This window comes from Lithobates pipiens, unplaced genomic scaffold (assembly GCF_037356315.1).
Source record: "Lithobates pipiens isolate NorthernLeopardFrog02 unplaced genomic scaffold, aLitPip1_a1.2 Scaffold_8, whole genome shotgun sequence".
NCBI lineage: Eukaryota > Metazoa > Chordata > Amphibia > Anura > Ranidae > Lithobates > Lithobates pipiens.
The window spans coordinates 316,238,557-316,263,643 of NW_027507903.1; the positions used below are offsets into that span (position 1 = coordinate 316,238,557).

Sequence of the window (25,087 nt, forward strand, 5' to 3'; positions counted from 1 at the left end):
TGGTGGCTGACAGAGGGGGGTAGCTGACAATGGTGGCTGATAGAGGGGGGGTAGCTGACAGAGGGGGTGTAACTGACAGAGGGGGGGGTGGCTGACAGAGGGGGGTAGCTGACAATGGTGGCTGACAGAGGGGTGGTGGCTGGCAGGGGAGGGGGTAACTGACAATGGTGACTGACAGAGGGGGGTAGCTGACAGAAGGGGGGTGTCTGACAGAGGGGGAAGCTGACAGAGGGGGCTAACAGAGGGGGGGGGGGAGCTGACAGGGGTGGCGGTAGCTGACAGGGGTGGCTAACAGAGGGTGATGAGAGGGCAGATGAGAAATAGACCTCAGTGAATATGAGACACACAGCGCATGCCAGGCAGGGAGGCGGGACTCCGGGCAGCCACAATCACCCACAGTCCAGCCCTGCCTCCACATGTCACCAGGTCCACTGGGCCAATCTCAGACCCTCTTGTCGGTTGCACTCTGCGCATGTGACCCATTCAGCCAGTCACATGGCGACTGGCTACCCATCGCTGAGCTCGGACAGTGTAACATTGATGGCGGGGACAGGAATTGGAATGCGCCTCTCTAGATGTTGCAGCCAGGGCCACTTGAACTGGTGCTATGTGCCCGGGTTTCAGACGGGTGGAAACCTGGGTACATGAGTCAAAACCTGGACTGTCCAGGTCAAAACTGGACAGATGGCAACCCTACCCCCGGGTGCCAAATGCTCTAGGTCAGTGATCATCAACCCTGTCCTCAGGGCCCACTAACAGGTCAGGTTTTATATATTACCTTGGGGAAAGGCAGACTAGAATACTGCAATTACTGTGCAGCAAATGATATCACCTGTGATGTATTTCAGTTATCTTGCAAACCTGGCCTGTTAGTGGGCCCTGAGGACAGGGTTGATGACCACTGCTCTAGGTACACCTCTGCATAGGGGTACAGTGTTGTCATTCAAAGTGCGGCAGCACTGAAAGCTGAATATTCGCCATGGCAGGAAGGGGGTAAAAGTGCCCCTGTGTTGAAGTCGTTAAATAAATAACAAAATTAAACAATGTCGTGGATATCATAAAAGGGATTTTGACAGCAGTTAGGAATGTTGGTCTTCAGCAAAATGGCCGTCACCCTAGCACAGAGCACGTATTCAGTATAAGGAGGATGGGAGGGGGTGTGCTCTCGCGATGCAGAGGTGTGGTCACGTGATTGTGCCTGCGCTCACTTCCTATAGGAGGAGGAGGGTGTGTGTTCCCGTGACTCTGAGGTGTGGTCACATGACTGTTCCTCTTCTCAGTTTAGTGTCTGCGGAGGGACCGTCACCGCGGTATTCAGGTGATTTCATTATGGCGTACCCCGGGCTGCTCGTCCCCATCATCGTCATGACCGTGTTCTGGGGCTTTGTGGGTGCTGTGGTGCCATGGTTCATCCCGAAGGGACCCAACAGAGGGTGCGTTTAGCTTCTTTTCTTTATTGTGTTATGTTTGATGAGCCGGATAAGTGACAGGAATACATTGTCATACATGAGGTGATAGCTATAGGGGGAAGCGAGTCTCCCGACTGTATTATGTGGGGGTATGAATGGGAGAATGTGGTCCTAGAAGTCTATGAGGCTGCTCAGAGGAGCTCAGTGATCATTACTATACAAGAAGCCCCTGACCTCCCCCCATGGAAGGTCACAATCCTCATATTAAGACTATGTTTACAAGTTAAAAAACATGTAGGGTTTTTTTTTTTTTTTTTTTATATATATATATATATATATATAGAAAATTACTTAGAATCCCCCAAACGTTATACTTTTTTTTTTTTTTTTTCCCACTCCCTAGAACATAAAATGGCAGTCATTGCAATACTTTTTGTCACATGTCACGTATTTGTGCAGTGGTCTTACAAGCTCACTTTTTTTGAATAAAAAAATAAGACACCAGTAAACTTGGCCCAATTTTTTTTTTTTTTTTTTTTATATTATGAAAGATAATGTTACACCGAGTAAATTGATACCCAACATGTCACGCTTCCAAATTGTGCCCACTCGTCGAATGGCGTCAAACTTTTACCCTTAAAAATCTCCATAGGCGATGTTCAAAAAAATTCTACAGGTTGCATTTTTTGAGCTAGAGGAGGTCTAGGGCTAGAATTATTACTCTCACTCTAAAAATCACGGCAATACCTCACATGTGTGGTTTGACCACCGTTTTCATATGCAGGCGCTACTCACGTATGCGTTCGCTTCTGTGCGTGAGCTCGTTGGGCTGGGGTGCTTTTAAAAAAAAAAAAAATTTCTTTTATTTTTATACACTTTTTTTATTTTTAATAATGTCACTTTTATTCCAATTACAAGTAATGTAAACAAACATCCCTTGTAATAGAAAAAAGCAAGACAGGACCTCTTAAATATGAGATCTGGGGTCAAAAAGTCCTCAGATCTCATATTTGGACACACAAGTGTCATTTGAAAAAAAAATAACAAAAAAAAGTGCCTTTTAAGAGGTTTGGGCGGAAGTGATGTGACGTCACTTCTGCCCTGCTATGGTATGGAGATGGGTAGGGGCCATTTTAGCCTCTCCGGTCTCCATACCCAACCACCAATAGGACCTGATCACCTCCACTGCTGCTGCCAGCTCCGGTAAGTGGAGGAGAGCGGCGGGAAAGGGGGGGACCCTCTCCCGCCACTGATAACGGTGATCTTGTGGCGAATCCGCCGCAGAAACCACCATTATCGTAAACTGGATACCTCAGTTGTGGCAGCAACTGCTGCCGTTACCGAGATATCAATCTTCAAACTGCCAATGTATATGTACATGAGCCGGTCGGTAAGTGGTTAAGACACCAGCAGCTAGAAGGTCCCATGGATGCACAATGTAAACCAGTGGCTTTGTGCAACTAAGAGGCAGGTTTCATCCACCCGCTGGTTTGTATACAATATTTGGGCAAAATTGTCAAGCTGAAGAAACCTGGTTGAAAAAGGCCGGCCTAGTTTATTGCAGTATGGGGAAGCAGCTGACCTCTTCCTAGAATGCAGTGGCCGGAAGGAAGCCCCCAGTTGCTAGGCCTGTATAAGTCCCATGACTTTGAGTAGAGTGGGGGGAGCACCATAAGGAAGGTGAATTGTGTGTGGAGGAGCACAGGGAAGGTGAAGTGTATATGTGTCTGTGATAGCACAGGGGATGGTGGAGAGGAGCACAGGAAAGGTGAAGTGTGTGTTTGCACGCACGGGGGAGAGCAGCGCAGGATTGGGGGAGAGGAGCACATGGATGTCACTTTGACCTGGACAGTTGTGGAGTATGTTGGTCCTTATAATACAGGAAAAATGACGGCAAGAAACACGCAGTTGACCAAAAAAATGTCCATAGATGGGCAAATGCCTAATAAAAAAAAAAAAATCAGTGAACAGTCAGACCAGTGCCTGTTGTAAAATGTGCCACTGTGATCTTGTCCCCATGTCTGATGTGAGGGGACATGAGTGGATAATTACTTTATGACCTGCAAAGTAAAGGCATAATGTGCTAGTATGCATCGCATACTAGCACACTATGTGAAACTTGTCTGCAAACGAAGCCCTCATCACCGCTGGAGGCCGCGTCTATCTTCACCCATCTTCCTTCCTGATCCGCTGGCTCCGGCTATGTGACTGCCCGTAATGTCACCCCAGTGCATGTGCCGCCAGTCATGGCACAGGGCTCTGAAGAAATGGAACAGGTGGCTATTCTTTGAGTGCATGCACCAGTGACACCAGATAATTACAATACCTATACGTAAGCCTTTTTTATAGGACTACCTATAGGTACAAACAATTAATGGAAGTTTACTTCCTCTTTGTGCAGTTTCCTTAATCGGATTGTAATGTGTGTATGTCTAGATGAACTGATGTGTGGAAATGCCACTTTTAATGGTATGTAAAGGCCTTGTATGTGGTACAAAGAGTCGTGCCCAGCTTGTAGATTCATGTACTTTAAGGCAAATGATCACCCAGAAGTGAGGGGAAGGTTTGAACCTCATGGACTCCTGAAGGTCGAAAAAATACCTAAAGAGATGTCTGAAGTAACTTCTGCTTTTCTGTACCTTGTGCTGGTCATATTGCTGGAAAGATCTGTATGATGACATTGTACAAAGAATACTTTTTTCCTTTCTGTAACTGGCCAGATGCACCAGTCTTCACTTCCTTTTCCCCATAACGAAGTCTTTGCAGTGGAAACATACATTTTTTTTTTTTTTTTTTTTTTTTTGTGCATTTATTCAATCAACAAGACAATGTAATGTAAAAAAAAAAAAAAAAAAAAAAAAAAAAAAGAAATGCTTCCGGGGCATCCAAATTTGAAGTTTGAACAAATGCACATTATTTCACATGTATAGTATATGGGGTACCATTGTGGAAGCAGTAATTATTGTAGACACTTGGAACATGCTTGAAAATTAAATGATTTTAGCAAATGGCTGCAATATAGAAAAGAGTGAAAAATTTAAGGGGGGGCGGGGGGGGTCTGAATACTTTGTGTGTACATACATACATACATACACACAGATCACCGAACTGGTCACCCTGTTCATATCCCAGCCAATATTACAGTGGGGGAGATTGTGGATATTACAGTGTGGTCTATATGGTGGTGGAACCTTCACAGGTTTTTGAAAATTCAATTTATTTTCTGATCCGAAAAAGATCCAATGTCTGATCCATGAGTTTTTTGCTTCGTTGAGTAATGCCTAGTATTCTCCTAGTGGTGGGCATAACAACCCAATGGCTAAGAGAGGAGCTGTGTCGGTCGGTGAATATAAGAGGAAAAAAAGTGTGTGTGTGTGTATGTATATATGTGTATGTGTATGTATATGTATGTGTGTGTATATATATATATATATATATATATATATATCTATCTATCTCATTTTTACACTGCCTCACATTTTTTGTAAATATTTTATTATATCTTTTCATGTGACAACACCGAAGAAATTACACTTTGCTACAATGTAAAGTAGTGAGTGTACAGCTTGAATACCAGTGGCAATTTTACTGTCCCCTCAAAATAACTCAACACAAAGCCATAATGTCCAACCGCTGGCAACAAAAGTGAGTACACCCCTAAGTAAAAATGTCCAAATTGGGCCCAAAGTGTCAATATTTTGTGTGGCCACCATTACTTTCCAGCACTGCCTTAACCTTCTTGGGCATGCAGTTCACCAGAGCTTCACAGGTTGCCACTGGAATCCTCTTCTACTCCTCCATGACGACATCACAGTGCTGGTGGATGTTGGAGACCTTGCTTTCCTCCAACTTATGTTTGAGGATGCCCCACAGGTGCTCAATAGGGTTTAGGTCTGGAGACATGCTTGGCCAGTCCATCACCTTAATTTTTTCTCCACTTCTTTAGCAAGGCAGTGGTCATCTTCGAGGTGTTTGAAGTCATCATGTTGGAATACTTACCTGTGGCCCAGTCTCCGAAAGGAGGGAATCATGCTCTGCTTCAGTATGTCATAGTACATGTTGGCATTCATGGTACCCTCAGTGAACGGTAGCTCCCCAGTGCTGGCAGCATTAATGCAGCCCCAGACCATGACACTCCCACCATGCTTGACTGTAGGCAAGACACACTTGTCTTTGTACTCCTCACCTGGTTGCCGCCACACATGCTTGACACCATCTGAACCAAATAAGTTTATCTTGGTCTCATCAGACCACAGGACATGGTTCCAGTAATCCATGTACTTAGTTTGCTTGTCTTCAGCAAACTGTTTGTGGGCTTTCTTGTGCATCATCTTTAGAAGAGACTTCCTTCTGGGACCACAGCCATGCAGACCGAATTGATGCAGTGTGTGGTGTATGGTCTGAGCACTGACAGGCTGACCCCCACCCCTTCAACCTCTTCAGCAATGCTGGCAGCACTCATACATCTATTTCCCAATGACAAGCTCTGTATGACGCTCAGCATGTGCACTCAACTTCTTTGGTCGACCATGGCAAGGCCTGTTCTGAGTGGAACCTGTCCTGTTAAACTGTATGGTCTTGGCCACTGTGCTGCAGCTCAGTTTTAGGGTCTTGGCAATCTTCTTATATCCTAGGCCATCTTTATGTAGAGCAACAATTCTTTTCTTAGATCCTTAGATAATTCTTTGCCGTGAGGTGCCATGTTGAACTTCCAGTGACCAGTATGAGAGAGTGAGAGTGATAACACCAAATTTAACACACCTGAGACCTTGTAATACTGTGTCACATGACACCAGGGAGGGAAAATGGCTAATTGGGCCCAATTTGGACTCCAGTGGCAACCTGTGAAGCTCTGGCGAACTCCATGCCCAAGAGGGCTAAGGCAGCGCTGGAAAATAATGGCCACACAAAATATTGACATTTTGGGCCCAACTTTGACATTTTCACTTAGGGGTGTACTCACTTTTGTTGCTAGTGGTTTAGACATTAATGGCCGTGTGTTGCGTTATTTTGAGGGGACAGCAAATACAAGCTGTACACTCACAACTACATTGTAGCAAAGTGTCACATGAAAAAATAAAATATTTACAAAAATGTGAGGCGTGTACTCATTTTTGTGAGATACTGTATATTACACTCTGTCTTTGCAGTGCTTTTATCTGTGGGCAGTAGTGCTGTCATACATGGGTGTTATAAACGCCCATGGAAGAGTTTGCACCTTGGCCTGAGCTCCTTTTTACTTGTTTAGCGTATACACATGACTAGATATGTCAGGTGATATCTGTCCTTTGTTTGCTGTCCCCCTCCTGTGTTTACTGTCATCAAACTGATCTTATTCTAGCTGACATCACCTTAACCGATTCAACCCCGGAAGATTTGGCTGCTGAATGACCAGGCCCTTTTTTGCGATTCTGCACTGCATTGCTTTAACTGACAAGTGCGTGGTTGTGCGGCGCTGCACCCATACAAAATTTTTATGCGCTTTTTTTTTTTTTTTTTCCTAGAAATAGAGCTTTCTTTTGGTGGTATTTCGCCATCTATTTTTTTTTTTCTCCCCTCAGTTTAGGCTGATTACATATTCTACATAATTTTGGTAATAAAAATCTCAATCAGTGCATATTGATTGGTTTGCGCAAAAGTTATAGCGTCTACAAAATAGGGGATAGATTTATGGCATAATTTTTTATTTTATTTTTTTTTATTATTTTTTTTTTTTTTTATATATACTAGTAATGCCGGTGTAACGACATATTCGGCGACCCATCGCAGTTTACTACGGAAGTGACGTTCTGTTGCCGCCATCTTGCTACACCCCACAGTAAGGATACACTAAGAAGGGGGAAAGCGGACATGTTGCATCCACCGGAGTTTGGCATTTTACGCCGGTGGAACAAGCATTTAACCACTTTCAGACCGGACCAATTTGCTGGTCAAAGACCAGACCACTTTTTACGATTCAGCACTGCGTCGCTTTAACTGACAATTGCGCAGTCGTGCGACGTGGCTCCCAAACAAAATTGGCGTCCTTTTTTTCCCACAAATAGAGCTTTCTTTTGGTGGTATTTGATCACCCCTGCGGTTTTTATTTTTTGCGCTATAAACAAAAATGGAGCGACAATTTTGAAAAAAACGCATTATTTTTTACTTTTTATTATAATAAATATCCCCCAAAAAATATATAAAAAACTTTTTTCCCTCAGTTTAGGCTGATACGTATTCTTCTACATATTTTTGGTAAAAAAAAAATCTCAATAAGCGATTATTGATTGATTGGTTTGCGCAAAAGTTATAGCGTTTACAAAATAGGGATAGTTTTATAGCATTTTTATTAATAATTTTTTATAAATTTTTTTTTTTTTTTTTTTTTTTACTAGTAATGGCGGCGATCAGCAATTTTTATTGTGACTACAACATTGTGGGGGACCCATCGGACATTTTTGACACCTTTTTGGGACCATTGTCATTTATACAGTAATCACTGCTAGACATGTGCAGAGTAAAATATTTCGTTTCGGAATTTCGTTTTCGTCCGAAAACTTAATTTACCGTATATACTCGAGTATAGGCCGACCCGAATATAAGCCGAGGCCCCCAATTTACCCCCAAAAAAACTGGCAAACTTATTGACTCGTGTATAAGCCGAGGGTGAGACATGCCTGTCCATCCCTGTGTGTGTGTCCGTCCATCCCTGTGTGTCCGTCCATCCCTGTGTGTCCGTCCATCCCTGTGTGTCCGTCCATCCCTGTGTGTCCGTCCATCCCTGTGTGTCCGTCCATCCATCCCTGTGTGTGTGTGTCTCCATCCATCCGTCCATCCATCCCTGTGTGTGTGTGTGTGTGTCTCCATCCATCCATCCGTCCATCCATCCCTGTGTGTGTGTGTGTGTGTCTCCATCCATCCATCCATCCATCCATCCCTGTGTGTGTGTGTGTGTGTGTCTCCATCCATCCATCCATCCATCCATCCCTGTGTGTGTGTGTCTCCATCCATCCATCCCTGTGTGTGTGTGTCTCCATCCATCCATCCCTGTGTGTGTGTGTCTCCATCCATCCATCCCTGTGTGTGTGTGTCTCCATCCATCCATCCATCCCTGTGTGTGTGTGTGTGTATCCATCCGTGTGTGTGTGTGTGTGTGTGTGTGTGTCCAGCCTACCTGTGTCCCGAGCCTTTGTCCCGAGCCTCCGTCCCGTGCCTTGCCTCCTTGCCTCCGTCCCGTGCCGTGCCTTGCCTTGCCTCCGTCCCGTGTCGTGCCTTGCCTTGCCTCCGTCCCGTCCCGTGCCGTGCCTTGCCTTGCCTTGCCTCCGTCCCGTCCCCTCTTCGTCGGCGCCTCGGCGGCCATTGTAAAATTCAAAAGCCGCGCCTCCGCCTTCGCCTGTGATAGGCGGAACACTGAATTTCCCAGCAGCCTGTGTTCTGCCTATCACGGACATCGTATCATCCTCGTACTACGGACGAGGATGATACGATGTCCGTGATAGGCGGAACACAGGCTGCTGGGAAATTCAGTGTTCCGCCTATCACAGGCGAAGGCGGAGCCGGAGGCGCGGCTTTTGAATGATAGAATGGCCGCTGTCTGTCTGCTCGACACGCTGATCGAGCGGGCAGACAGCGATGACTCGAGTATAAGCCGAGGGGGGCACTTTCAGCCTCAAAAAAGAGGCTGAAAATCTCGGCTTATACTCGAGTATATACGGTATTTAGTTACTCCCGAAAGTCGTTTTTATTTATTTCGTTTTCGTTCAAAAATTGCATTCGTCCGAAAATCCACATGAATTACGTTCGAATCTGTCTTGGAAGGCTTATGGTGTCTGTCAATGTATAAAGAAGATTTGACGGAGCTAACTATATAGCATACTTTAGAACTTATTAAAGTCTATGGGACTCCAACGTTCAAAATCTAAAGTGCTAATTTTAAAGGCTAATTTGCAAGTTACTGTCCTAAAAAGTGTTTGGGGACCCGGGTCCTGCCCCAGGGGACATGTATCAATGCAAAAAAAAGTTTTAAAAACGGCCGTTTTTTCGGGAGCAGTGATTTTAATAATGATTAAAGTGAAACAATAAAAAGTGTAATATTCCTTTAAATTTCGTAGGGGGGGGGGGTTGTCTATAGTATGCCTGTGAAGGGGCGCATGTTTCCCGTGCTTAGAATTGTCCCTGCACAAAGTGTCATTTATGCAGGAAAAAAAGTCCTTTAAAATCACTCGCAGCTATAATGAATTGTCGGCTCCGTAATACAGAGAACACTCATTGAAAGTCATTGATAAAAAAATAAATAAAAAAAAAAGCGTGGGGGTCCCCCAAATTCAATTACCAGGCCCTTCAGGTCTGGTATGGATATTAAGGGGAACCCCGCGTCAAATTTAAAAAAAATTGACGTGGGGTTCCCCCTAAAAATCCATACCAGACCCTTTATCCGAGCACGCAACCTGGCAGGCCGCAGGAAAAGAGGGGGGGACAAGAGAGCGGCCCCCCTCCCTCCTGAACCGTACCAGGCCACATGCCCTCAACATTGGGAGGATGCTTTTGGGGTCTGTGACCCCTCAAAGCACCTTGTCCCCATGTTGATGAGGACAAGGGCCTCATCCCCACAACCCTGGCCGGTGGTTGTGGAGGTCTGCGGGTGGGGGGCTTATCAGAATCTGGAAGCCCCCTTTAACAAGGGGACCCCCAGATCCCGGCCCCCCCCTGTTTGAAATGGTAAGGGGGTACAAAAGTACCCCTACCATTTCACAAAGAAAATGTAAAAAATGGTTAAATAAAACAAACACACTTTTGAAAAATTCCTTTATTAAAAATAAAAAAATAAAAAAGATTCCAGCGGCGGTAATCCACTCTTGCTATCCAGCGACGGACGGTCATCTCTCCAGCGATGTCTCGTCTCATTCAGCGCAGCGATCCATCCTTCTTCTGTCTCCTCCACGGAGACACTACAGGCATTCCGGCGGCTGACGTTTCTTATATACGGAGGGCGGGGCCACCCGTCACCTGACCCCGCCCCCCTCTGACGCAAGGGGAAACCCGGGGTTCCCCGTGACGTATGGGTGACCCCGCCCCCCCCTCTGATGTAACGGAAACCTGCCTGTGTTACATCAGAGGGGTGCGGGTCACCCCTACTTCACAGGGAACCCCGGGTTTCCCCTTGCGTCAGAGGGGGGCGGGGTCAGGTGACGGGTGGCCCCGCCCTCCGTATATAAGAAACGTCAGCCGCCGGAATGCCTGCAGTGTCTCCGTGGAGGAGACAGAAGAAGGATGTATTCGCTGCGCTGGATGAGATGAGACATCGCTGGAGAGATGACCGTCCGTCGCTGGATAGCAAGAGTGGATTACCGCCGCTGGAATCTTTTTTTTTTTTTTTTTTTTTTTTTTTTTTTTTTTTTTAATAAAGGAATTTTTCAAAAGTGTGTTTGTTTTATTTAACCATTTTTTACACTTTCTTTGTGAAATGGTAGGGGTACTTTTGTACCCCCTTACCATTTCAAACAGGGAGGGGGCCGGGATCTGGGGGTCCCCTTGTTAAAGGGGGCTTCCAGGTTCTGATAAGCCCCCCGCCCGCAGACCTCCACAACCACCGGCCAGGGTTGTGGGGATGAGGCCCTTGTCCTCATCAACATGGGGACAAGGTGCTTTGAGGGGTCACAGACCCCCAAAGCATCCTCCCAATGTTGAGGGCATGTGGCCTGGTACGGTTCAGGAGGGAGGGGGGGCCGCTCTCTTGTCCCCCCCTCTTTTCCTGCGGCCTGCCAGGTTGCGTGCTCGGATAAAGGGTCTGGTATGGATTTTTAGGGGGAACCCCACGTCAATTTTTTTTAAAATTTGATGCGGGATTCCCCTTAATATCCATACCAGACCTGAAGGGTCTGGTTATGGATATTTAGGGGGAACCCCACGTCAAATTTTTTCTTAAATTTGAGGCAGGGTTCCCCTTAATATCCATACCAGACCTGAAGGGCCTGGTAATTGAATTTGGGGGACCCCCACGCTTTTTTTTTTTTAAATTTTTTTTTTTTTTTTATCAATGACTTTCAATGAGTGTTCTCTGTATTACGGAGCCGACAATTCATTATAGCTGCGAGTGATTTTAAAGGACTTTTTTTTTCCTGCATAAATGACACTTTGTGCAGGGACAATTCTAAGCACGGGAAACATGCGCCCCTTCACAGGCATACTATAGACAACCCCCCCCCTACGAAATTTAAAGGAATATTACACTTTTATTGTTTCACTTTAATCATTATTAAAATCACTGCTCCCGAAAAAACGGCCGTTTTTAAAACTTTTTTTTGCATTGATACATGTCCCCTGGGGCAGGACCCAATCTCCTATTCTATATCGAACTGTTGTAACAATGAAAACGAACGAAAATAAAGCATTTATTTGTCGGATCTTTCGTTTTTCGGATTTTGTGCTTTCGTTATAGTTTGTCAAAACGAAAATAGCTGAAATTCGTACGAAAATGCATTCGGACGAAAACGAATGCACATGTCTAATCACTGCTATATAAATGCATTGATTCCTATGTAAATGACACTGGCAGTGAAGGGGTTAACCAGTGGGTGGCAGTGTAGGGGTTAAGTGTTCCTAGGGGTGTGTTACTAACTGTGGGGGGGTTGGGCTTTCATTTAGCGAACACTGATCTCTGCTCCAATCACATAGAGCAGAGATCAGCTTCACTAGTTGCTAGGCAGAATGGAGAAATGCTGTTTACACGGCACTTCCTCCATTCGGCGGATGCCCGCGGCGATCTAGTCCGGATCCCGCGACCGGACTCACGGGGGTCCCGACCAGCGCGCCGCTGGCGGCACGCTCCCGATGGCAGGGCGGCATTGAATATTGGACGTACCTGTACGCCAATATGCCTGCCCGTGCCATTCTGTCGATGTACATCGTCGTGCGCTGGTCGGGAAGTGGTTAAAGTGATTGTAAATGATCACCTTGTAAAACATCCCATTGAGTTTAAAATATCTATCTCTATCATTGCATTCCCTCTGTTCTCAGCTGCATAAGAGCTGTGGGGAGGAGAAGCAGTGGTGCACTGAGCTTCCCAGTCAATGGCTGTGTAGCAGGGGAGTGTTGGGACAAGTCTGATTCGAGCAGAGCATATTGAGTTCCTAGCATAGCTAGAGAACTGACAGCGGTGTGCTCTACTGCTTAGTGTGGTCAGTTTTTTTTTTTTAAATGGGTAAACAAGGGGACTAGCAAACACCAGGGATTTTACATAACGGAAACATACAAAGAGAACAGGCTATTTTGCCATAGAACATGGTACTTATCAGGACTATGAAGTGTTGGGTTAACAAACGATTCATTCCTTTCCACCCATGTAGAAAAGCTGACCAGAGAAAGACATGTTTGAAGTCCAGGCTTAGTGACAACTGTAGCCCCCTCCATGGATCAGCGCAGTAAGATAATATAGGTAGTTATAGGCCATACATTATGCAATTTTCTTTACTACAGGTAATAAAATTACTTGATTCCCCCATCAACACAGTCAGTCAGTGTTGATGTGGAATATCTCCCTTTTAGTGGCCCTTGCTTTAAGGCCCCTTTCACACGGACGGGTAGAATTCAGCTTTTAGCTGCGGGTAGATCAAGTTATCTACCGTACCTAAACTCACACAATGCTTTCCTATGGGCCCCATTCATACACTGCATTTAGCAACAGTTTTATTACATGGGGTTTGGTGTGGTTAGAAAAAAAAAAGATTGCTATATTAAATGTATTGCTTTTAACAGCGGCAGAACAGCTGCCTGTGTGAAAGGGGCCTAATACAGAGACCATGACCTGGAACAAGCATGCAGAATAGTAAAGTTAGGCTTCCCATACATTATACAATTTTCTTGTACAACTTTCCTTTTCGATTTACCTAAACACTTTCAATTTGTATACAATTGGGCAGACCCTTGCACTACGTAGTTGAAGGTAAATCTAAAGAATATTGTATGGTGTAGAGTGAAGTTGGAACTCTTAATCTGCACATGTGATTCTAGTCCGTAATGGGAGTACCAAAGCTAATGTGGTTTTTTTTTTTTTTTTTTTTTCTTTTCCCGAGATAAGCAATGTCATCCTCCATTCTTCCTGAGTACAGTTTTATTTAATTTTTTTTTTACCCAAACAGACTATATAATGGCCTTCTTTATTATAAACTATATTTTCATGTTTTTAAGTAACGATGAAATAATATGGTCTTTGATCTAATAGACAGGTGGCGTTTCGGGCTCGTTGGTCTTTTGAGAAATGCTTTTTTGTTTTTAAAGGGTTAGTACACTGCATTTTATATGTACAGTGAATTGGCCACATCCGTGACTCATCCCTTATTGCATGGCTCAGTATGATGATTAAATGGAGAAAGACAAGCAGGCAGCAGTTGTACTGTCTTTAGTTCTGTAGAAATCCATTGTCAGGTTTTATATTTATAAAACAGATTGTGTGTGTGTTTAGCACCCCTTTTTAAGAGACTTTGTCACCAGACTATTCATTTTAGTGAAATTATTCCCATAAGATGAAATGTGCGTTTTAACATTTTATGTATAAGATTTACTCAAACGCCTCCCTTGTGTAGACGTCCAAGAGTTCAAGACTGCTGCTGTTTGGATGTAATGTTGGCACCTCCAGCAGATTCAGAGGCGTTACTCAAGTGGCATTCTTTATTACCTCCCCCAGCAGCTTCATAAAATGTTAAGTAGGGAGGTAAGAACTGGGTTAGCACAGATATTAATTAGACCCTTCCAGAAGAGGAGAGGACTGTGCTATACAATTAAGAAGGGGACTTTGCTAGGGAATTGAGTAAACTTTCTATCAAGTTCATAGGCACATCTAAAATGTATGGGTGTGTAAAACGCTGCAAGTAAGTCCTCATTCACGTTAATCCATGCCCTGTACGAGGGCTGTGTTTTTACCTGCAGAGGTATACCCAGGCAGTCTAATTGGTATGCATCAGTGCATGGACACAGCCCCTGTTCTTTATGTGACATCTGTGCCAGTACACAGCCCCAAACTTACCCAGGATATGTTCAGGGTCATGCCCTCACACCCATATGGGTGTCTCATTGGGAGCAGCGGCTGAATCCCAGTTGGCAACAGTAGGACTGTCTGGGTGGTGGAGGAAACTTCTATGCATCCCTGTGCAGGTAAACACAGCCCTCGCATAGTCACAGGGGTGTATAAATCCATGCCCTGAGGCCTAAGCATGTAAAATACTTGACTGTTCTCATATTTTACCTTCAGTGTTGTTGCTAACAGCAACTCTTAAAGAATTTGAGGTTTACCTTTTGTTAAAATAACAAACCTGTCAAACTTACCTGTTCTGTGTAATGGTTTTGTACAGAGCGGCCTGATCATCCCTCTTTTCTGGTCCCCTACTGGTGCTCCTAGGACCCACCCCCCCCCCCTTTTGCTGGCTATTCGCAACGCAAGCTGCTTGCTATGTGAACACTTGTGCTTGCTCGCTCCTAAGCCACATCTATGGGGTTTATTTGCTAAAGAGTGCAAAATCCGGCTCACTTCTGCATAAAAACGAATCTGCTTCCAGTTTTTTTTTTTTTTGTTTGGCCAAAGTTTAATTGAACAAGCTGAGGTTAGAAGCAGATCGGATTCTATGCAAAAGTGATCCTGGTTTTGCACTCTCCAGCCTTAGTAAATAAACCCCAGAGTGGCTGTAATTGACAGCTGTGTCTCAGCCAATAAGGAGGCAGAGAGTCGGGAGAGCTTCTGCTTTTGTGCACATCACAGAATTGGGATCGGGTTCAGGTGAGTATGGGGCGGGGGTGTGCTAAGGGAGAAGCTATACACTACAGGTTTTTGTTTTTTGTTTTGTTTTTTTTCCCCTTAGAACAACTTTAAACTGTTTCCTCATGTAATTTTGTATATTTTTTTGTTCTTTTTATTTATTTTTATTTGGTGCAAATAACAACAATGGACAGTAACCAGTCACATTATCTACATAAAGGTAATTGTTCCTGGGAAGGTTGCCAAACCACAGATGACGAGGTTCCATTTTTCACTTTGATCTCTAGAAAGAAGCTGGCAGTCGGTCAGAGATGCAGAGTACCACATAGATCCCCACATTATATTGAAGCACTTCAGCTGGAATTGTATCAGATTATTTTTCATATGTATTTCATATGTGTGCTTTTTATTCTGTTTCACTTTTTCTCCTGTTAATGTGCCTATAGACATGGTAGGACAGTCAACTGTATAGGGGCAGTCAGACTCCTTTTTTAAGCACCAGTGCTCTGTGATTTCCCCATAAATAGGAACTTACAACTTTGCTCAGTATATGGGTGGCCATTGGAGGTTGGGGGGGATCGGAGGAGAGCCGTTGACGGTTTGTCTGGAGCAGGAAAGATGAAATAGTCCCCAGATTGGCTGACATTCATGGAGTATAATTAAAAGCCGAACTGCTGGAATGTGAAAAAATGACCCCTGCCCTGGGGGGTCCCCTCACACTGCTATGTAAAAAATCTACATAAGCCAAATGAAAATCTCATAAACCCATATTTTATTCACAACAAAAATTTGAAAATGTATCTTTGTTTAAATTGAGAAAATGTACCATTAAAATGGTGATTTTTGTAATTTGTTTGCTGCAACACCTCTCAGAGTTGGCACAGGACCATGTTTACTACAGTGTAGCATCCCCTCTTCTTTTACCAACACTCTGTAAACATCTAAGAACTGAGGATACTGTTTGCTTCAGTTTTGGGAACAGAATGAAGTCCCTTTCTTGTCTGTAGGGTTATATCTGCTCAACATTACTGGGTCACCTTGTTTGAATTCATATGCTGCTTCAAAACGTGGATAATGTTTTAGCATGGTGCTTTTCCCGATTGTGCAAGCTGCACATTCATTCAATACACAGTGAGCTGCCCACGTGTCGGCGGTAAATCTGTGCTATTTTTAGGGGGACGGTTTTAAACCCCCAGCTAGCTGCCGAGAAGGGGTTACAGCCACCCACAAAACACCGCTGCAGCGGTGCTTTGCCTACCAATGCCCCATTGTTTTTAATGGGCAGGAGATGGTGGAGGAGCAGTGTATTCACCACTCTTACACTGCTGCAAAGAATCTGCTGGCGGGACTTTTTGTGACGCCCTGCCGGAGCAGCGCCCCAGTGTGAAAGCACTCGGCCTTTCACACTGGGTTTGCAGCTGAGCCTTTTTTTTTTAGGCGCTATGCAGGTGCTATTTTTAGCGCTGTAGCGCCTGAAAAATGCCTCCAGTGTGAAGGGGTCTACATCCATACCTCCGGAGATGCAGGCTTCTAAATTGAGCGTGATAACAAGTCGGAAGGTCCCTTTCCTCATTAGTCCAGGAAACGCGGCGTTCGTGGTTGCCAGAAATGTTATTGGTGTAACCAGGGATTTGTTTTCCAAAACAAACAAATAATACAGTAGCAAACCACCCAGTATCGGATGCGATGAGAAGGAATCTATAACATCCAAAAGTGGGCCATATGACCCGGACATCATAGAAGAAATATTTTGATATTATGTACTTTAGATCAGGGCTCGACAAAACCTGGGCGCCAGGTCGCGTGATCGCGTCGGGCCGTTCTCCATGTCAGGCCAAGGACGGGTCCGGATCGCCGTTACCGACCTGGCTCCTAACTTTTTTAGCTGGCTCCTAAATTCCAAGCAAATTTGTCAAGCCCTGCTTTAGATGATATATTTTAAAGTCTTTAATATTATGTTGTTGACCATTAGCACCACTTATTTTGCCAGCTTTGTTTCTCTGTCCCAACTTTGAGACTTCTTGGTGCCATCAATTAAAATTTTTAAACATTTTTTATGTTTTCTATTGTGGATAAAATCTGAGTTTGTGATTTTTCAACTCATTGTATTTATGTAGGTTTTACACAGCATACTTTTTTGGATCTGGAGTAGTAAATCACTCCCGTGAATCATCAACCCTACCCCCCTTCTGAGGAGGTGGATGACAGGTCTGTCTCCGCTCACTGCAGAATGGAGGTGGACCCAGTCCTGCTTTTCCTTAAGGGGAAATCAGGTGAAAATGGGGCAGTTGTCCGTTTATCGCCCGATCATTTTCAATCTGCCAGATGGATGGAAAATAGGACCACCACCCCTCCTCCTGGATTTGGCGTACAGGATCGGATAGCAGCGGGTGTCAGCGGACATGTCACCGCTGACATCTGCTGCGCCATATGGGGTGAATGAAGGGTTTGATCAGGTCCATCTGAAACTGACAGGCAGACTTGATAGGACAGCCTGTCTGAAATATAAATTCTAGTATATGATCCCCTGTAGTTTTCTTCCGGTCTACATGTACACAGTCCAGAAACTGCTTCACATCATATGTCAGCGCTGGCCATTCCTAATGGTGACAACAGTGGACCATGCCTGTGCAATGTGTGTTGGCATGGGCGCTAGTAGGTCTTGTTCACACATATGGCCAGGGAGTGATATAAGCATGCAGTTAATAAACATTTTACTGCCTACAGGGAAGATGGCAAGAAAGTACATCTATATACATTGCTGCAGATCTTTGCGGTGTGCCAACTTTTACACAGCATGTCACGACTGGTAGGCTGTGCCCCCTTCAAGTCAATGAGACTGTGCTGCAACCACAGCTAAGGCCACTCAGTTATGGTTTGTCTGCAAGGATTTGAATGTCCAATTCCCCTTGGGGATCTAAAAAACAGGTATTCAGAAGGTGGCATGTTGCTTCCCAATGCCTGTCAACAGACTACAAACCACCTCTGAAAAGCAATCCACCATGGATCAATTTTCAGAGGTGTTTACAAAGCTGCCGCACATGTAAATGAGGGAGCATTCTCCACTGGGAGAGCTTATTGAAGGATCAAAATGCAGAACAGTTGGTAGAAATATTTAACGTTCTCATTCTGAACAAGGACTTTCATAGCAGGATCACCAAGTATATTATTAAAAAATTCAAAATAAAAGCCTGAGATTGGCAGAGACGTAGCATTTAGGAAAGGGCTTCAAATTGCCATACAGCTTTCCTTTTTAAAGTGGTTGTTAAGCCACTGTCATAGACTTATATAATCCTGTGTGCCCCAGTGTCTGTGGTGTTTGTTTTTTGCATGTGTGTGTGTGTATAGATAGAGATGTGCCAGCAATCAAGTCCTTCCCAAAGACTTAAAGGGATTGTAAAGGTATTTTTTTTTTTTTTCTTAAAATAACAAACATGTTATACTTGCCTCTCATTTTGCACAGTGGGAGGCACGAGTGGCCCCGAACCTGCTCTTCTGGGGTCCCTCGGCAGCTGTCTCTGCTTTTTCCCGCAGGTACTTCTCACGTTCATGCGAACTCCCTCGCATGGTGAGAAGCACCTGTGGGCGCGTTCCCATGATGCAGCCGGCGGCTATAGCCGCTCACTGTATCACACGGCCCCGCTCCCCGGCGCGCAGCGTCATTGGATGTGATTGACAGCAGCGCGAGCCAATGGCTGCACTGCCTTCAATCCATCCACTCCAGCCAATCAGCGGCCAGAGTGGTGAAGAGGAAGTCGGGGGCAAGCCCGGGATTTTCGAGGGGTGAGGTAAGTAAAACGGGGGGGGCCGGCATTGTCAGATGTTTTTTCACCTTAATGCATTAAAAAAAAACATTTACCTTTTTATAGGTATTTAGAACGGCTGAAAAAAGAGGACAAAAGGATCCTTCCCTAGATGAGAGATGGATAGATATATTTAGCTAGAGTGGGAGGAGCAGAAAATCCCCCACTGATGTTGGAAGGAGGAAAAAGCCTGACGGCACTCTGAAATCGGATATAGGCGCCAATTTTTTTTTTCAAATAAAGCAGACTGGCACGCTGGATTAGAAAACACATGGAAGGGGCGTACATTATCATGAGCAGGCAGGGAGGGAACGCGGCGAGCAGGCCGCGGATGATGGAGGCATGTAAACTGACCAGCAGCCAGGATAAACCATGGTCAGTTTACAGGGAGGGCAGAACCAGCCAGGTATTTCAGGTGTTACAGGGGGCCAAATTAGACAGTGTAAGCACTGTGCTGTATAACATGCTTTCAGGCTGGGTTCACACCTATGCAGATTTCCCCATATCCAATACAGTTTGACCAGCTCTCTATGGAGCCGGTTCACATATCTCCGTAGCGGAGCGGCTTGCACAGGAGTGCTGTGTGTCTTTGGCTCTGTTTCAGGGACAAAAATGTGTCCCTGAAACGGAGAACAGGGACACGCCAGACCCCTGCTGCAAGATGCTCCTGGAGGTGTGAACCCAGCTTAAAGGAAAAGGATTTTATTTTATTCTTTTGGTAACAAACACTTTAACCACTTGAGACCCGCGCTATAGCCGAATGACGGCTACAGCGCGCATCTCCTTTGCCGGGACTACGTCTATTGACGTCGTCCCGTGCACGAGTGGCCTGCGCGCCCCCTGAGGGGCGCGCTCTGTGATCGGCGAGTCTATGAGACTCGCCTGATCACCGATCCGAGCAAGGGGTCGATCCCGACCCCCTTATCACGTGATCAGCTGTCAGCCAATGACAGCTGATCATGTGATACAACGGAGCCGGTAATCGGCTATTATTCCTCCTCGTGCTGACAGCGCAAAGGGGGGAAAAAAGAGCCGATCACCGACGGCCGTTATCGGGACATCAGTCCCGATCACGGCCAGCCCTGCCAGTGCCCACCTGCCCCCTGCCAGTGCTACATGAATAAAAAATGTGTCCCCCCCCCCCCCCCCGTCAGTGCCACCCAGCAGTGCCCACAATCTGCCTCAACAAAGGTGCTGTGCCCAGCAGTGCTGCCCATCAGTGCCTATCAGAGCCACCTATCAGTCCCATCTATCAGTGGTACCTATCGGTGCCCCTTAGTGCCACCCATCCGTGCCATCTTATTTGTGCCCATCTTTGCCCATCGGTGCCGCCTTATCTGTGCCTATTAGTGCCGCCTTAACTATGCCTATCAGTGCCCACCAGTGCAGCCTACCAGTGCCGCCTCATCAGTGTACTTCAATGAAGGAGAAAAATGACCTGTTTGCAAACTTTTATAACAAACTATTAAACATGATTTTTATTTTTTTGCATCTTTTTTTGTTTGTTTAGCAAAAAATAAAACTCCCAGCTGTAATTAAATACCACCAAAAGAAAGCTCCATTTGTGGGAAAAAAATAAAAATTTCATTTGGGTACAGTGTTGCATGCCCGCGCAATTGTCATTCAAAGTGCATCAGCACTGAAAGCTGAAAATTGGTCTGGGCATGAGGGGGGTTTAAGTGCCCAGTAAGCAAGTGGTTAATAAAAGCCCAAATGCACCAGAACCTCTTTGGGGTAGAAAAACTGTGTGTGTGTTTTTTGGGATTTTTTTTTTTTTTTTTTTTTGTCCATTGTAGAGATACTTTTTGTGACGCCAGAACAAAAATGAGGGGAACAAGTTGCATAAACAAAACAAACCAAATCATTTTGCTTCTCTACATAAAAAATAAATAAAAAATTGTTGCTCTCTGTTCCTGTTGAAGTTAATTTTTCATTCTTCTGATTCCTAGTAATCAGGACAAGATCTAGGTAATCAATAAAAAGGATGCTGATGGGGATGCTGTTTTCCACTTCATTGGTTCTCAACCTTTTGTGGGACCAGGGCTGGTAAATTCTTTCATGTCCCAATGGTTAAAACTGAAAAAAAAAAACAAATGTGATTTATTGAGGTTTCAAATGGAACCTCAAATGTGGAGTTTTGAGGTTCATCTCTGCTGGTGTGCTAGATATTTTCTGAATGAGTTCTAATCTGGTATCGCTGCTGTCTGAGCACTCCATTTGTGATCTATAAGGGTGTGGTGCTGGGCGGATTGAGCTGAAGCAATTAAAACCTGCCATTGGTTCTGACTCCTCACCACTTTAAAACTAAAAGGCAAAGCTATTTTTTAAGATTTGAATAAAGTGTGGTCATCAATTAAAGATGACCACACTTTAAAACTAAAAGGCAAAGCCTAGATTATGCACATTAAAATGTTGAAAGCTCTTTTACTGTTTGTAAAACAAACAAAAAAAAAAATGGTAGCCACATGGTCACTTGTAAAGCCTGGCCTCCAAAAGAGCTCCTGACTTTCTGGTGGCCCATGTCTTCAAACTCGGGCACATTGCTTGCCATTTGCAGCTATTCTATACGCTCGGGGGGTAAATACCTGCTTTTCCTGCCGTGCACTGTATTTTCTGTTTTTGCCAGCTCAGAAGTCACTGCAGGATGGTATGAGCCAGCATTAGAAACAACATTGTGCAGTTGTGTGGGGGACAGGTATTCGACCCATCCAGAAATGTAGAATACAAGCAGGAATTGGAATTGAAGATGTGGACAAATTAAAAAGGAAAGCATAAATGTCACCCCCTGTCCACAGCCACCACTATGTGTGTGTAAAATATATATATATATATATATATATATATATATATATATATTAATTTCTCCTGTTGTCAGGAAGCTTTAACACTTTTTTTTTTTTTCTACGCTTTTATATTCATATTTTTATTGTACACTATAGTTTTTAGGATTGCACTGATAGAGTATTGGTTTATGATAGAGGTTACTAACATATTGCATAGTACTTTAGTGAATGTGAGGAAACAAAGCTTTACTGTGCATTCCTAACGGGCATATTGTGTTCTCTTACAGAGTCATTAATACAATGCTGGTAACGTGTGCAGTTTGCTGCTATTTGTTGTAAGTATAAGCACAACCATATTATGAGTCAATATGAACTGACCTTCCTTTTATTTACTTTGATATACCTGTAGTCTTCTGTCATTTCCTTCTACTTATTTTGCATATGTTTTAACTAGGCTACAGGCAGCTCTACAGTGTCCATATACCCACTTTGATGAACCTGTAGAGTATTTCCTGTAGGACATTCAACTTTATCCACAAGATATAGGGAAGGGGCTTTTCCAGCCCCAAAAAAAGAGAAAAGGGTGGGACTTTACATGAAGCACATGACTGCAAAGGAGTAGTTGGGTGATCATAAGGGAATTTTATTTGCATGATACTGGAACATACAAGTGATAATCGCAAATTGCATATAATCATACATTAAATGCACAGATGAGTCATAAAATGGATAGACATACATTGTAATGTTCATATCAAAATGATAGATATAAACAGATATAATTTAGGGGTGGGGCGTAACCACGCCTGATTATATCTGTTTTTTGCCCATTCCATTTTTACTTAAATTTATATCTTATAACCTTTTCTTTTTTTTGGGGGCTGGAAAAGCCCCTTCCCTATTACTTATACTGGGATGGAAATGTATGACCTTACCGGGCCATTATTTCATTTAACCACTTGCCGACCAGCGCACGACGATGTACGTCGACAGAATGGCACGGGCAGGCAAATGGGCGTACATGTACGTCCCTTTAAATTTGCCGCCCTGCCATCGCGCTGGTCGGGACCCCCGTGAGTCCGGTCGTGGGACCCGCGGACTCGATCGCCGCGGGCATCCCCGCGATCGTCTAACGGAGCAGCCAAATGAAGAAATGCTGTTGTAAACAGCATTTCTTCATTCTGCCTAGCAACTAGTGATGCTGATCTCTGCTCCATGTGATTGGAGCAGAGATCAGTGTTCACTAAATGAAAGCCCAACCCCCCCCACAGTTAGTAACACACCCCTAGGAACACTTAACCCCTACACTGCCACCCACTGGTTAACCCCTTCACTGCCAGTGTCATTTACACAGGAATCGCTGCATTTGTATAGCAGTGATTAGTGTATAAATGACAATGGTCCCAAAAATGTGTCAAAAATGTCCGATGGGTCCCCCACAATGTCGCAGTCACAATAAAAATCGCTGATCGCCGCCATTACTAGTAAAAAAAAATAATAAAAAATTAATAAAAATGCTATAAAACTATCCCTATTTTGTAAACGCTATAACTTTTGCGCAAACCAATCAATAATCGCTTATTGCAATTTATTTTTATTTTTTTTACCAAAAATATGTAGAATACGTATCGGCCTAAACTGAGGGAAAAAATGTTTTTTTTTATATATTTTTGGGGGATATTTATTATAACAAAAAATAATGCGTTTTTTTTTTTTCAAAATTGTCACTCTATTTTTGTTTATAGTGCAAAAAATAAAAACCGCAGGGGTGATCAAATAGCTCTATTTGTGGGAAAAAAAGGACGTCAATTTTGTTTGGGAGCCATGTCGCACGACCGCGCAATTGTCAGTTAAAGCGACGCAGTGCCGAATCGCAAAAAGTGGTCTGGTCTTCGACCAGCAAATTGGTCCGGTCTGAAAGTGGTTAAAGTCCCTAGGGATGGAAATGTGTGACCTTACCAGGCCATGATTTCCTGAAAGCCCCTAAAAACCCCTCCTTCTCTTTTGCATTTATCCACAAGATGGCTAATGTAAATTTCATACTGTTTGCTGACCGACTCCTAGTTTTATAATACAGCGGCTCCAGTTAAGTTCAGGTCATCTCCTGCTAAATTCTTGTTTTGTCTTTTAAAAGTCCTTCTCTGAGGCCATTACAACATGTTTTCTGTTCATCAAAGCCCGTTGTGACCTTTTTGTAGTCTTGTTTATACTGTACACAGACTTGGATCTGGTCTGTTTTGGGTGTGGGATTTTTTTTTAAATATGGAACACTTCAAAGCTGGTGTCTTGTATAGGGTTTTGTGCTGCTGTGCCAAAGCTGCACTTTCCTGATTCCACTGATATTTTAAAGAAAAATGAACACATTGACAGTGAGTGGTATTACGGAGAAGAAACTTAGAAGTATTACAAAGAAAAAGGCAAAGTGTAAGCTCACCTTTTTCAGAGAAAATAAAAAGGTTAACTTGCACCCTCCCCACTCCCTCAGTCCCTGCTGTACTTGCCTCTGAGAGTGATGCACAGTCAGTTCAGCTGTCCAGGTATTTAAAGTGCCAGCTTTTCCCTCCCTTACTCCTTCTTCTTTTTTTTTTTTTTTTTTTTTTTTTTTTTTTTTTTCCTGATCCCCATTAGGTCATTAGTGGTATCTAAAAATGGGTTAAAGGATAACGAAACCCAAGAACAAAAGTTTAGTATGTAGCTTACCGATCCTTGGATGTTGTGGCTGCATGTAGCTGCTCCAGCCTTAGTAAATTCCCCTCCAATGTTTTCTTTATTCTGCAAATGTATTATTCCATCTGCAATTTTAAATGAAGAGAAACAAAGCCCACCCTGGATCCCCAAAAAATAGGGAAAGTGTCCCTAAATCCAAGCTTTGAACATCTCAGAGCACTGTTCAATCCATCACCTGAAAATGGAAAGGGTATCGCACAACTGCAAACCTTTAAAACTTCGACCGTCCACCTAAACTGACTTTGGAAATCATGGGGAATGACTTGTCGTCTGACTCTGCAGTGTCAAGTTATGCAAGTGTGAAAGGGACCTTAAGGATCAGTTAAAGAAGCTGCTCTTTCAGGGCTTCTGCATAAACCATTGCTACTGTGACAGCAGTTGTGTTGGGCATGTTGAAGGAGCATGTATAAACATGTACCCAGTGCGGACAGGGCTGGATCAGACTGGGTCTGAGAGTAATAAACCGTCCAGCCAGGACTAGCAAGTTTTACCTGGCTAAAAGCACAGGGCTTGGTGTTTAATAGCCAGGAGGATGGAAACTTGTTTGAGCAATACAAGTTGCTAAAAGGGATTGGCAACTTCCTACACGACCATTATATCATGGTCTACCTTGGTATAAGGGTGTTGCCAATTATTTAA

The 25,087-nt window shown here is 44.1% G+C and overlaps 1 protein-coding gene across 1 annotated transcript in view; it reads left to right on the plus strand.

Annotated features, from left to right (window-relative positions):
• The first annotated feature begins 1,231 nt into the window (after positions 1–1,231).
• The window catches only part of ATP6V0E1 (ATPase H+ transporting V0 subunit e1), a 41,191-nt gene continuing 17,335 nt past the window's right edge, over positions 1,232–25,087 (plus strand). The window contains exons 1-2 of the mRNA XM_077472811.1: positions 1,232–1,433; positions 22,009–22,056. Coding sequence (XP_077328937.1) covers positions 1,261–1,433; positions 22,009–22,056 — 221 coding nt within the window. The 5' untranslated portion in view covers positions 1,232–1,260. The remainder of the gene's footprint in view (positions 1,434–22,008; positions 22,057–25,087) is intronic.